General features: G+C 40.4%; 1 protein-coding gene across 8 annotated transcripts in view; it reads left to right on the top strand.

Annotated features, from left to right (window-relative positions):
- GLIS1 (GLIS family zinc finger 1) overlaps positions 1-12,994 on the top strand; it is a 208,199-nt gene that overhangs the window by 165,621 nt on the left and 29,584 nt on the right. For 5 of the 8 annotated variants that reach the window (XM_030033949.1, XM_030033946.1, XM_030033944.2 and 2 more), the window contains 2 exons: positions 2,641-2,751; positions 6,578-6,710. In XM_030033949.1, coding sequence (XP_029889809.1) covers positions 2,641-2,751; positions 6,578-6,710 — 244 coding nt within the window. The remainder of the gene's footprint in view (positions 1-2,640; positions 2,752-6,577; positions 6,711-12,994) is intronic. The other 3 variants (XM_030033950.1, XM_030033947.1, XM_030033945.1) reach the window with 1 other exon arrangement.

The following is a 12,994-nucleotide window of genomic DNA, read 5'->3' as shown; positions in this document are numbered from 1 at the left end:
TTGGCCAAGTGTTTATGGGGCAGAACTTTTGAGTTTAATTGATATTTACTTTTTAAGCAGTTACACATTTCAGACAGTGCAGCATTAAGGAATGTCTAATGTACATTATGCCTTGCAAAAACAAACAAGTAAGAGAAGCGAGTCAGTCACATTTTCCAAACCAAAGCACACTTACAATAACAATGTTTTATTTATTTGAAAGTCAACCTGAGATATTTGAATTTGTAATTAGTTCTAAAATGCGTCTCTTTTGAAAGTGGATATACTAAATTGGGTGCACAGTTTTGAAATGTAACTGCTTGAATCTAATAAATTTATTTTTTATTAGCCAATGTCACAAATGGAATGCCATTTATTAGTTTTGAAAGAGAATTCAAATGGTTACCAAAATAAGCAAAAATTCTTCTATCTGTTGATCTGTACATTATTGAAGACAAATCTCTTAACTTTCTATTTTATTTTCTTCTCTCTTTATCTCTGTCTCTATTATCTGAAATGCTCATAAATCAGGAAAAAGGTACAGTAATCATTTTCTACTAACTTTCTTAAATGTCTAAAACCATCATCCATGCTATTCTGTTGCAGGTTCTTTAAAACTGTTTCTGTAGTCCTACAACACAGTAACTAACTTTTACTTACCTGGTTTAATTGAAATCCGATGGTTTAGCTTAGTGTGTTGTATGCTTATGTGAATGTGAAAAATAAGAGCTACAGGGTGGTGCTACTGTAAAGACTGCACGTTGCATTAGCTCAGTGGACAAAATAACTGCTTGGAATGTCAAAACAAATAGCCATGAACCTTTTTAAGGGTAGTCAGATTTTCATCTAGTTTCCCTATCACTAAGTTGAATGATTCTATCACTAATTTGAATGACATCAATGATTTGAAAAATTCTCTGCTAGTTTTTCTGCTGAGGGATTTGTTAAAGTTTTCCATAGTTTTTCCTCTGGTGTCAGTTCTCTGTGTTCCAGACACTCTCAATAAATCTGCTTTGCCCTGTAACTTTCTGGGTAGGTGCTGTGTTAGCCTGTAAGGTCATGAATTGGTGAATGATTCTATTATTCCTTCAGAAATTTCCTGCTGGCTGGACAGAGCAGCAATACTTATCCTCTGGAGGTACTTACAAAGAAAAGGGGTTTATATAGACTGCTTATTCCTTATTGAGTGCATTTGGAATTGGTTTTAAAGCTTTCCAATGTAGGTCACTCCATCATTTATCTTCTCCAAAAGGACAATCTGTAAATCATTTCAGAGACTTACTGGTGTCTGCTAGTTTGATTGAATCTCTGCTAAATCATCTGGAAGTAGGTCCTTCTCCTCAGTAGAAACAGAACAAAGGGAACGTATCTGTCCTTGTGGTAAAAAGGGCATGTCATCACTCCTCCAGAAGCAGAGCAACTTGTTTAAAGGACCTCACAGTCACTTCTCCCAAAACTGGTGGGTTTTTTTCCCATTTTGTGCATCCTCTTTCTGAAACCAAAGGGATTAAAGAATGTGACGCTGACGTCATGACAAACCAGTTTTCTACCGTTGGGAAGACACCAAAAGGACTTACTAGTCCAAGTGTGAAACTAAGGTAATGTTGACAGATGAGGCAAGAAAACAGACTAAAAATGAACATTCTGCTCAACTTCAAAACTTTGTGAGCTTTGACTATTTTGCTATCACTTAAGTCAATGGTTACTTAATAACAAGTGCCAGAGTCCGTTTGTTCAACTTGGTAATTGCACATTAATTTGGAGGTTGTGCTGTAACAGAGAGATAGTGTTTCATTTGTTGGGAGTAGGCATAACCAAGAGAAGAACTCGGTGAGGCTTTCAGTCATTGGGACTCCAGAATCAGTGCTTAAATTGGAGCATCCTTACTTATTTATTTTTTTATTTTCCTGTGAGAAAAGAGCACTGGAACTGCCTGCCCACACTCAGATGGTGTTCCCAGGACATAGTGCTCATGCTGTGCCACAGAAGTGGCAAGCTCTGCCACATGCCACAATCAGCTGGAAAGGTCTTCCCGACAAAATCAACAATAGAGGATTTTTCCTTCTGTACTGATTTGCTCAGATGTTAATGTTTGATGCAGGTTGTTTGGTTAGGAGTTACAAAAAGAAACATATTGCTGCTGTTATTCGAAACAGGAACAAGGTATGAAGGAAAACAAATGTGTGCTATACCACAAGTTTTGCTTTGCTGCATATGGAACAGTTGCTGTAAAAACTATGTAAATCAGAACTCAAAATCACAGCTTCTATATTTATAATTATACTAGGTGATCTCATGATCATTCTGTCTACTGTAAAGGCTAGAAAAAAATTAATGCTCTCAAAACCCATCCAGTTACATCTCATTAGCATTTAATTCAGCCCAGTAATCAATATCCAACATGCCAGAGTATAGGTGTGTCAAGTGCTCTCAGTGCTTGCGTGGAGTGCAAAGTCAGAGCTATCAATGCAGTTCTTCTGTTTGCATCATGTCTGGCTTGTGTACATAGAGGAGACAGAGCAAATTTGGAAGCAGCAAACAGACCAAACAGCGCAGGCTTAACACTGTGTTTCACAGAAACGGCCGTCCTTCAGCGCTCTGTATGCTGATCGTAGAGATGCAGAGGAATATGAAATCTTTTCCCTTTTCTCACATTTACAGAAACCCTATGCCTGTCAGATTCCTGGCTGCTCCAAACGCTACACCGACCCCAGCTCTCTGCGCAAACATGTGAAAGCTCATTCAGCCAAAGAACAACAGGTGCGTAAGAAGGTAAGACCCACTAGGCAAAAAGTGACACATCTCCAGATCACCTCAATATAGTTATTATTAATTTACCTTTAGTTCATATATTTTCAAATCAGAGTTCTTCTGCAATATTGCTAGAAGAAAACTTAAGTTGAGCTAATTTTCCTGTTGGTTTTTAATCACTATTGTTAACCAGCCCACTTTATAGTTTCACACTTTCAAGGCTACCACCCTGTAAATTTTAGTTTGCCCCACACTTTGTCTCCAAGCATTTCTTTACTGTTCATCTTTCATACACAAGCCCAAATTCTGCTGCCATTCATATAAATGTCCATGCATTGAGTCTCTGCAATTGGCTAGTAAATACATGTTGGCAGATCATCTAAAACACAAATGAAACTAAGCTAGGATATTATGGAAATGTCAGGAAAGGAGTACTTGTAATAGATAAGAATGAAAACCCCACTTTTCGCACCACATCTGTATTTTAAATGCATTTATAAATCATTCCAAACCCAGACTGCTAGTTATGTTTTCACTCGTATTAGATTCAAATCAGTATCTTGGTTTCTGTGGGCTAAATCCTAAACTCATTATGGAATGGGGATGCTTACAGGCACCAGCCCAGGATCAGAGACTTGTTTATTACACATCTGTACACACAGTTTGTAAAAAGATGATTGGGACCTCACAGAGCTGGTCTGTGATGGGACAGACCATGAGCGTACTTCAGGCCCAGGAGTGGAAGGGAATGCAAGCCTTAGCGAGCAATTACAATTAGTTCAATAAGCAGCAATGACGTCTTCCCCTAGCTGCTTCGGCACTGCCAAGAGCAACACGGATGAGACAGCAAGGCATGTTTAAAGGATGGAGGACAGAGCAGAAGTGACAGCCTGGCAAGATAGAGCTAGGGAGCAGCTAGTTTGGAAAAATGTCAAAGGTAAGAACTAGAAGTACTGGACAGCAAAGAGAGGAACATGTGGAGAGAAGAGACAGTAGCAGAACCCAGGTGATCTTAGCTGCAAAATTTGGGATGAGCCATGGAGGAGTGAGATGGATGTCAAAAAGGCCTAATTCTCCTGCTTGAGCACAACTGCGATGAGTTCATACTGATTTGTCCTTGTGTCAGCCATGCCCCTGTCTTACACCCCTTCCCTCCTGCTGCTTCTCAGCATGAATTTTATCCCCTACACTTTTCACTTGGCTAGATTCAGCAATCTGAGCTTATGGTCCCCTCCCCTAGGACAGTTGTCTGTCCCCCAGTTCTTCCTGTAACCCTTCTCTGCGTCAGGTGCACGCAATCTGAGTAACAGTTCCTAGAACATCAGTGTCCAGAGTTGTGCACACTACTTCAAATAGCCAGTCAAGAAACACTCATTACGTGCTGAACTTTGTGCCTGGGAGTAACACTATCCATGCCTAGCACCCGTCCAGATGTCCACAGAATCAAGTCTGTTGTCTCTGCATATATCAGGTCCAGTCAGAACTCTTACTTAGCCTGGCAGGACTGGAAAGGACTGCCTAGTTTTCAAGCCCAATTTTGTATTATCAGGCCGTGTGGTTTCACTACAGCTCTCTAGAAGGCTCCACAGGGTGTGCCATGCACATGCCTCCCATACCACAGGTCGCAAAATTCCCAACACTCCCTTAGAGCAACCTTTAGGTCTTAATCAGAGTAAGAGTCAGAAAGCCATAGCAGTAATTGGCCACAGAAAGAGGTTGACTGTGGCACCAAAGTCTTTTGCAACAGCAAGATCTTTGCGACAGGAAGATTTTTTTATATGAAATTCTCAGCTGATTGTGGAAAGCAACCACGCTCCCTATTCCAAAGGAGAGAACCTCCCCATCTTTCCTTCCTGTGGTTGCTGATGTACTTCTTGGGGGAAGGAAGGACGGAATTATTTCCTAATACCAAACATGGGTATCATCTGTTCAGTTCTGTGTACTGGGCTGAATGCATTAACATGTTAACATCCTTTACATCTGGACAAAGGAACAGTCCCCACTGTTACACCCTGTCACCTGCTGAGACCTATTACCAGTTCTACAGAGGAAGGTGGGAAAAAACCCTAAATCCAAACTTTGTATTAAGGGGCACAAAGTACTTCCCACAAAAGCAGCGGGAGGCCTTAAGCATAGAATCAATACAGGACAAATGTAGTACACGCAAATTGCAAATTCAGTCTGCTTGGATGTACCAAGATGTCAAATATCCAGGGCTTCATATCTCTCTAATCTCCTAGGAATTTTCCTGCATGCATATACATACCCTCCCATAGACTTATCAAGTCTATCTTAAAATAATGTTAGTTCCTTGCTTCCCACACCTTATTTGGTAGACCAATCTAAATCTGCACTCCTCCAGTGCTTTGGAATCATCCTCAGATTTCCTGTCTCATTTATTCGTGATAACTTTATGAATACTTGATCCTGTGTCTTTTTTCCTTGAACTTAAAAGGCATCTGAAAAAGTAGCAGATTTAAAGTGCATTTTGATCAGGCTCTCTTAAAAGGGACCAAAGCAAATCTGACTCATAAAGAAATAATAAAAACCCCCAAATATTTCACTTAAACATATTATAGGAAAAAAACCCCTCTCACAACTAAGTAAATCTCAGTGTTATTGAAATGGTGACAGTCTACTTTGGAAAAAAGGGAAAAAGATTTGTTTATACTCACTTGCTCATTTTTGGTTATAACTCAGCAAAGGCAGTTGTCTGTTGGTATCAGCATCCCAGGAGTTCTGAGTGGAAATGACTTACCCAAGAAAGAAAAATTAACAGGCTGCTCTGCCCACATGTCTTGGTTGAGATATGCTACCAAAATGTGCCATCTCTGGTATAAAATAAAATGCCTGAGCTTAGACTTCTATCAAAGGAATCCTGAATATTTAGTTCAACCCTAGAAGGTGAATGCAGTGGTAATATTTGATTATTCTGCAAGGCTTTACAAGAACAAAATAGGAGAAAGTTAGCTGTTAATTTAGTAGTAGTTTAAGTTTAATTGGCTGCAGATGCACTTTGTGATCCAAATGTTAGATGTTTATCTTCAACCAACAAATGGCTGTATAGAAGAATTCTAAATAGGTTTGCCTGGACCTTTTATTTAGAATAACCAAACCCAGGGGAGATCGGTATGCAAAACTGTAAATGTAAAGACAGTAACTATTTATTAATGGCTATAGAATATGATGGCTGTTTGTGTAATGTGAGCACTATATTATGACAAAAGCTTGGCAACATCAGCATGTTTGAAAGAGAATTAGAAATGCTTTTCTTTCTTAATTCTCCTCTCCTGCTGTTTTTAATATGATCGACATTGTGGTTTTCAAGAGTTTGCTTCAGACACTTTTGCCAGAGCTTTAATTTACATGGAGAGCAGCTGACATATTGGTGATACCTCTTACACATTACTGACAGCGTATTATTCCACCAGTTCTAATCTGATAAGCACAAATGCTTTTCTTTCCCTATCAAATGTCTTTCCAAGTGTCACAGCTACAAGGTGATGCAATCCTTTTGCCACAGAACCCAAGAAACTACAGAAAACCTGAAAATATGCAGTTAAATTACTCAGGAAGGTTTGAAGAAACACAGGGCACATTATTTTCTGAAGCAAACTGTTGTTGATTTAAGATTAGCATACTTCACTTGTGTGCTTAAGAAAACCAAAATTATCTCTAATTAAAAATACCAAATAATAGATACATCCTTAATTACACCAAGTTCCTAAGAATGACATTTTGTTCCTTCCTTCTATACATAGTCTTTAAGCAAAGAGACATATGAATTTAATTCAAAGTCATTTGGTTTAATTTGAAATAAAATGTTTGTTTTATCCTCCTCTTGTAGCTAAATTCATGTACTGATATCGAACAAGATGTACTAAGTGAATGCTTAGCTATACAACAACTCCACACATCTTCACAACACATTTTGGATGGGAAATGTGGTAGATCTGTAGGTCATCATGATTTAATTACAGGTAAGAATACTTCTAATAAGTATGGTGCTAAATATGTCATATAATACCGGTTTTAAAGCAGAAAAGCTTATGGGTCTGATTTGCCAGTATGGAAGATGAAAAATAACCCAACACCAAACCACCAAATAAAATCAAATAACTTTGTGAGTTGTTTGCTAAGGCCTGACTTTTTTTTTCAGAGCTAGTCAGCCAAATAGCTTCTACCAATTTCATGTGAAGGGGGCAGCAGCCCTGCTGAAAGTCAGCCTCTATCCATTTGTTCTCTTTTAAAAAGTTTGCCTTGGCTTCAGCAGAACGCAGGTGCATGAGCTTTGCTAAAGCCAAAGAAGTACTCTAGCAAAGACAAAGGCACGCAACAATAAGGTTTTCTAGCTTTTCAGGAGCTGCAGAAAAGTTGATGAAGCTGTGTATTATCATGCACTGTGTGATTATAACAGATAATATGGTGATGTATAAATGGAGCAAAAGCTTGAATTTGAAATGTCAAACATGTTGTTTTAATTATCTTTTCTAGTATTTAATCTTTCTTTCATTCTTTCTTGTCTGTCTTTTCTTTCTTTCTTGTGGTTTGAACAAGAGCTGGCCCCTTTCAGGGACCTTAGACTGTTCTATATACATTTTATAGGAAAAGAAAAAGATGCTTCCATTCCCTTCTGCTGAAAATAAGATCTAGGTTCACAACCTCAGCAGAGGATCCTGAATCGGGGATGTAGCAATCTCAGGTTTAGCCAGCAGAGAGAAAGAGGAACTCTCAAAGGCCGTCAGTTTAACTGTGTTCAGCCTCACCCTGTGAAGGTACCCATATCCCTCCACGGATTCTAGAGATTAGAGTGGGGAACCTTTTGCTTAGCTGTTTTCACTCTCAAATCTCTTTCTGTCCATGTAACTATTTAGCCCTTTTTCTAATTTTGTTTTTTATTTTATTCTTGGCTTCAGCAACATCATGTATTAGTGAGTTGCAAAGCCTACACTTTTTTGAAAAAATACTTTCCTTGCTTAATTTTGCATGTCCAACTTTCAGATGACGTTCAATGAGAAGAATATGCACATAGACTCTTACTTGCTCTGCTTTGGTGGAACCTACTTTTGGAGAAGTTCATATTACTGCCTTTGAAACTTCTCTAACTCTGTAATATCCATTTCGGGATGAGATAATCAATACTATGCACAAAATTCCGTATTACACCATTCACTTGATTTATAAGCTGTCATTGTTGCATTTTCTTGTGTCATTCTGTCATGTTCCAGATGCATCCCAACATGTTATTCATTTTTTAATGGCAGCTGTTATTAGAAATGGGATGGATATATGGCAACATTTCATATCTAGCACTTTGTATGGTCTGGAGAGGACCTCCAGAAAAAAGATGTAACATATTCATCACTTTTTCGTTCTATAACTGTTTAAATAATAATGCAAACGAAATGCAGTTTTGGACAGTCTGTTCCTAATTTTGGGCAGGAATGTGGAGTCTGGTATACAAATGTTATGCCTAAGAGCAGAGGACAGTTTGAATCATAGAATGGTTTGGGTTGGAAGGGACCTTTAGAGGTCATCTAGTCCAACCCCCCTGCAATGAGCAGGGACATCTTCAACTAGATCAGGTTGCTCAGAGCCCCATCCAACCTGACCTTGAATGTTTCCAGGGATGGGGCATCCACAGCCTCTCTGGGCAACTTGTTCCAGTGCTTCACCACCCTCATTGTAAAATATTTCTTCCTTATATCTAGTGTGTATCTACCCTCTTTTTAAGTTTAAAACCATTACCCCTTGTCCTATTGCTACAGGCCCTATTAAAAAGTCTGTCTCTGTCTTTCTTATAAGCCCCCTTTAAGTATTGAAAGGCCGCAATAAGGTCTTCCTGGAGCCTTCTCTTCTTCAGGCTGAACAACCCCAACTCTCTCAGCCTTTCCTCATAGGAGGAAGTCTTGGGATTGCAGAGCAGAGCCAAGGTGAGACACAAAAAGGCAGGGATGCCATTTTTGAAGACTTTACTTTCAAACTTGGTCAATATTAGAAAATGTTCAGTGCTATTAAAATCCAAAATTATTCATAAAATGATTTAGCTTAGAGCTAAATTAATCTATCTTGATTTAAGATGCACTTTATCCTCTTTCAATTCCACTGTGGAGGAGAGGCTTGACTTCATGTTACTAAATATGTTTTAAATTGATTTAGTAACTTAGTACAAGCTTTCCAGACAAACCCTAGCTTGTTTCTGTTGAGGCTTAGAGAAATCCAATGGTAAACTGGGATTAGAAAACAGAAATGCCTCGTGCTAGTTCCCCTGCACCAAGGGAAGAGCTGATACACTTTATGAATATATTTTGCTTTGTAAGAGCAAAGTAATAAATTACTAAAAATTACCTAGGCAAGAATCTCCTGCTTTTTGTCTCAGTTCAAATCTTAAAAATAAAAACAAAAAAATGTATCCTGCTTGACATCTGTTCTCCTTTCTAGTTCAAGTTGCACTAAAATGTTGGAATGCAACTGGTGAACAGAATGGAGTAGAAAGGGAAATAACCCATCATTCTAACATTGTTCCCCTGGGAGTCTGCACTCACGGTTTATATGTGGCTCCTCAAAAAGTGGCAGAAAGCTGGAAGGACTTGGGGGGATTATTTCCATTCTCTGCCTTTGTCGTCTTCACTCTTAAGATCTGTGAGGGCAGCACGTGGCCTCTGCTCTCCACCCTTGACAGTCCAGCATAGTTTGAAGCATGGTTTAGCCTCTTGCTTCCAGGCAGGACAGGAAAGACCAGTGACATTTCCCTCAGAACAGGCTGCACTTGAGAACCTCAGAAATAGCCTCAGATTTCAAGTGACAACAATAAAACAGGAAAAAAGTTATTAGCTTACAGATAAACAGACCATCCGTAACCTCTCAGTGTCATTTCTGAGAACCTCTTGTGAAATTAAGGATTTTATCTATCAATAATACTGGCTTTCTCTGATATGATTTCTTTGCTGATTATATCAATCCATCATCAGGATGTTGTAAAAAACCTAGTAAATCTTCCCTGATAGTTCCATCGGGTCACCCTGTATGAGACCCCATCACATGCACAGTCTGAAAAAGTGCCAGGGAAAATAAAACAGTCTTTCAAATTTTGATTTACAGTGAAACAGAAGTTGCTTCATACTATGTGTAGTACAATTCCATAGGCAAAACTGTTCCACTGTCATTATTTAGGGCATATAAGCTAAAGTGCTAATCCTTACAGAATTAAAGCATAAGGACATTCCTGCTGCCACCTATAGTCTGCAATGATTGCACATTTGGTCTTTCAAATACGCAAGAGGTAATATTTCTGGAGAAATCAGCTATAATACTCTGTATAGGATATGTATGGATAAACACAGTATATGATGTCCTCTTGAATCCACTTGAAAATATGAAAATGTTCATGGTTTGGGTTTTTGTTTGGAGTTTGGGGTTTTTCTTTTTTCCTTTTTTTTTTTTCCCCCAAAGAAACCACATTATTGATGTGCAGAGCTCTGGGCTTTAGGGATCACTTGGATTCCTGGAGAGTTTCAGTTTTGCCTTTCTCCAAGTTAAAGCACATTTTAAATATGTCAGGGATGAAAGCCAATCACAGAAAAAATGAAATATTTAAAAAGCTCCCATCCCTTGTGTCCGACTTCAAAGCAGGTTTGTGCTTAGGACTGGGTAAGACAGTGAGCAAAAGAATGTTTTGCAGTCAGAGGAACCCATTGTTTGCTTAGATCTTCCTCCTTTTTTCTTCCTCATAACTAAGATGCTTCATGGCTGCACACATTCAACTCTAGCTGTGCCCAAAAGCTCGTATTGCTCTCGCTGCAAAGGAAGTGTCTCCATTTAGGTAATTCCACTCAGGCATTTTCTCTGGGCATGTTTTATTATTGTTTTGCTGGTCTCAGCATAAAGCTGGGTGGAAAAAAAGCTGCTAGTCACAGATGCTCAGAGTACTGTTTTGGCAACAGATGTTGAGGTTAAAGGCCAAGCCATTTAAAATATTGATTGATGACATATATTTACAAGCTAAGATGGTCAATGCGTGAAGAGCACCAAGGTACACAGTCCTGTAGTGGGTTGCACTTGCAGGAGTAGTCATTCATAACAGCTCCTAAGGCTTCTGTGTGACTTCAGGTACTCAGAATATTATAGCTTGCTGCTGAAAAAAGGGAAGAAAAACTGTAAAAGAAGTGAAACTTTAGAAGTATTGAAAGTTATACTGAGGCTGGAATAGCAACTGCGCTTCCCCCTTTGACTTCTTCCATTGTAGAGGCACATAGTTTCCTGGGCAAGGATCCATGCAGCAAAGGCAGCATTTCTCTCCCCTCAAACAACTCTTCCTTTCTGTTAGGGCTGGGCAGTGGGAAGGACCTTACACACCCTCATATCTGCAGATACCTCCTGCTTCCCTGAACAAGGCAGTTCGCTCTCCCCTGAAAAACGGCCACTGCCAATATTTCCTTCTAAAAGCACCATCTTTGGGCTTAACACCCATGAACATACCATTAGGTAGTCATAGAATCAGAGTGACAGCAGCTCCAAACTTTGAGTGTCTTAAGTCTGGAATAAAAATATGCACATAAAAACTTTTACAGTCAGAATGAATTCCAGTAGCAGCATAAATGGCTGATAGCATTCATAGTGCCTAGTATAGTACACCCTGCACAGTGCCCATGGCCAGAGGAAGGTCTGTCCCTCTGAAGGAAGTAAAGTTAATGTTCTGTTGGAGTGCCCTTGTTTTGCACTGTGTAAGATAAATAACTTTTAACTTTAAATAAGTCCCAATTTGGTTCTCAGTGACTCAACAGAAATGACTAATGTCTCATTGCAGACTCACATGGAATCTTGTAGTAAATCCCATCTTCCATTGTGTGTGCCACATGGCCCTCGAAGTACTCTTAATTACAGGCAGACAACCCATGCAAGCGAAGCAAGTGAACAATAGGGTCGATTCTTTGTCTTCGTTGGCTCGTGTTTTGGCTTTCTCGCTACCCAGAAGCTTCAGGGGTGGATGCAGCCCTCATCCAAATGGTAGGCTGTGCAGTCTCAGAGCCTCACCACCAGGCCCAGGAGCACACGTCACCGTGTCTGACGCCAGAGCAGCCTTGCGCAGCTCCCCCCATTCCTCCCAGTAGCCGTGTGTCTGAGGGATACACGCTGTACAAATCGGGACTGTGGATTTAGTCTCATTTCCTTAGGAAGCAAGGCTTATGTAATCGTTTGCTTGCCTCTCCGTCCACATCTGTGTCAGTCCCCCTCCCCACAGTATTTTTTTAAATCCATTAGCCAAGCTCAACCACATTTGACAAACGCCTCAGAGATAATTGCATTCTGACAAGTTTCATGAATACTGGCAGCTGGATACCAGAGAGTGGCACCCAAAATTAGTGTTCCCACTGTGGGAAAAGCAGGCAGGGCTCAGCTGTGACACATGCTGCTTGGCAGCAGGCAGCACACGTGTAGCGCCACATTTGTCAAAGTGTCACAGAGGATATGGGGACAGCTGGGTTTGCCCTGACGTGCTTCAGCCGACGTTGCGGTGGGCTGCTGATCTAGCAATGCCATGGAGAGGGGGTGTCATCGCAAGGGGAGCCAGCGGCTTCTGGGGTGAGGCAGCACAAGCTGTGGTGTAGAAGGGGGGTCGGGGGGACGAGCGATGGCACGTGTCAAACTGAGCATGAGTGAGGGCGTTGTGGTAAATAAAGATGTAGGAAAAGGAAAACTCACTGATGAGCAAACCCTACAAGCCTCCGCACACACATGCTCCAAGCAGTGGCCTTTTCCAGAGAAGGTGTGATCAGTAAGTCAAAAGATGGATAAACTCAGGGTGGATGGGAGAAGCCCTACTTTAAATAGGAGATCCACAGCAATACATCTTTTCAAGCCCAAGAGTGGGCAGTGGCTGTCCACCCTAGTAGTTCCACAGCTGGGTAAGCTCCTCTGCATAGTGGTTGGGCATGGCAGAAACTCAGGGTGACCGGGATTCTGGTTTCATTCAGTTTTCTAATGGGGTGGGTTTGAGCGCATGGGATCATGCAGGACTCACCTTGTAGACATACAGATGTGTGGGGTGGTATTTTTAACATTTTTCTTGCTTCTCTAGAGGCGCAAGCTGATTGTAGGTACTCTGCTACTCTGTCTTTCTCATCTACCTCAAGCAAAGAGTTGAACTATCCTCAGCAGCTGAGACAGTATGGAAGGGGCCACGAGAGACCTCTTAAACATTCATGAACTGTTCAGGGGTGGGATTGTAAGATAAAGCATTTGAGTGTGTTTACTGGCCACCACA

This window comes from Aquila chrysaetos, chromosome 12 (assembly GCF_900496995.4).
Source record: "Aquila chrysaetos chrysaetos chromosome 12, bAquChr1.4, whole genome shotgun sequence".
Classification (NCBI taxonomy): domain Eukaryota; kingdom Metazoa; phylum Chordata; class Aves; order Accipitriformes; family Accipitridae; genus Aquila; species Aquila chrysaetos.
The sequence above is the reverse complement of the archived record's forward strand: the minus strand, read 5'-3'. Positions and strand labels throughout refer to the sequence as shown.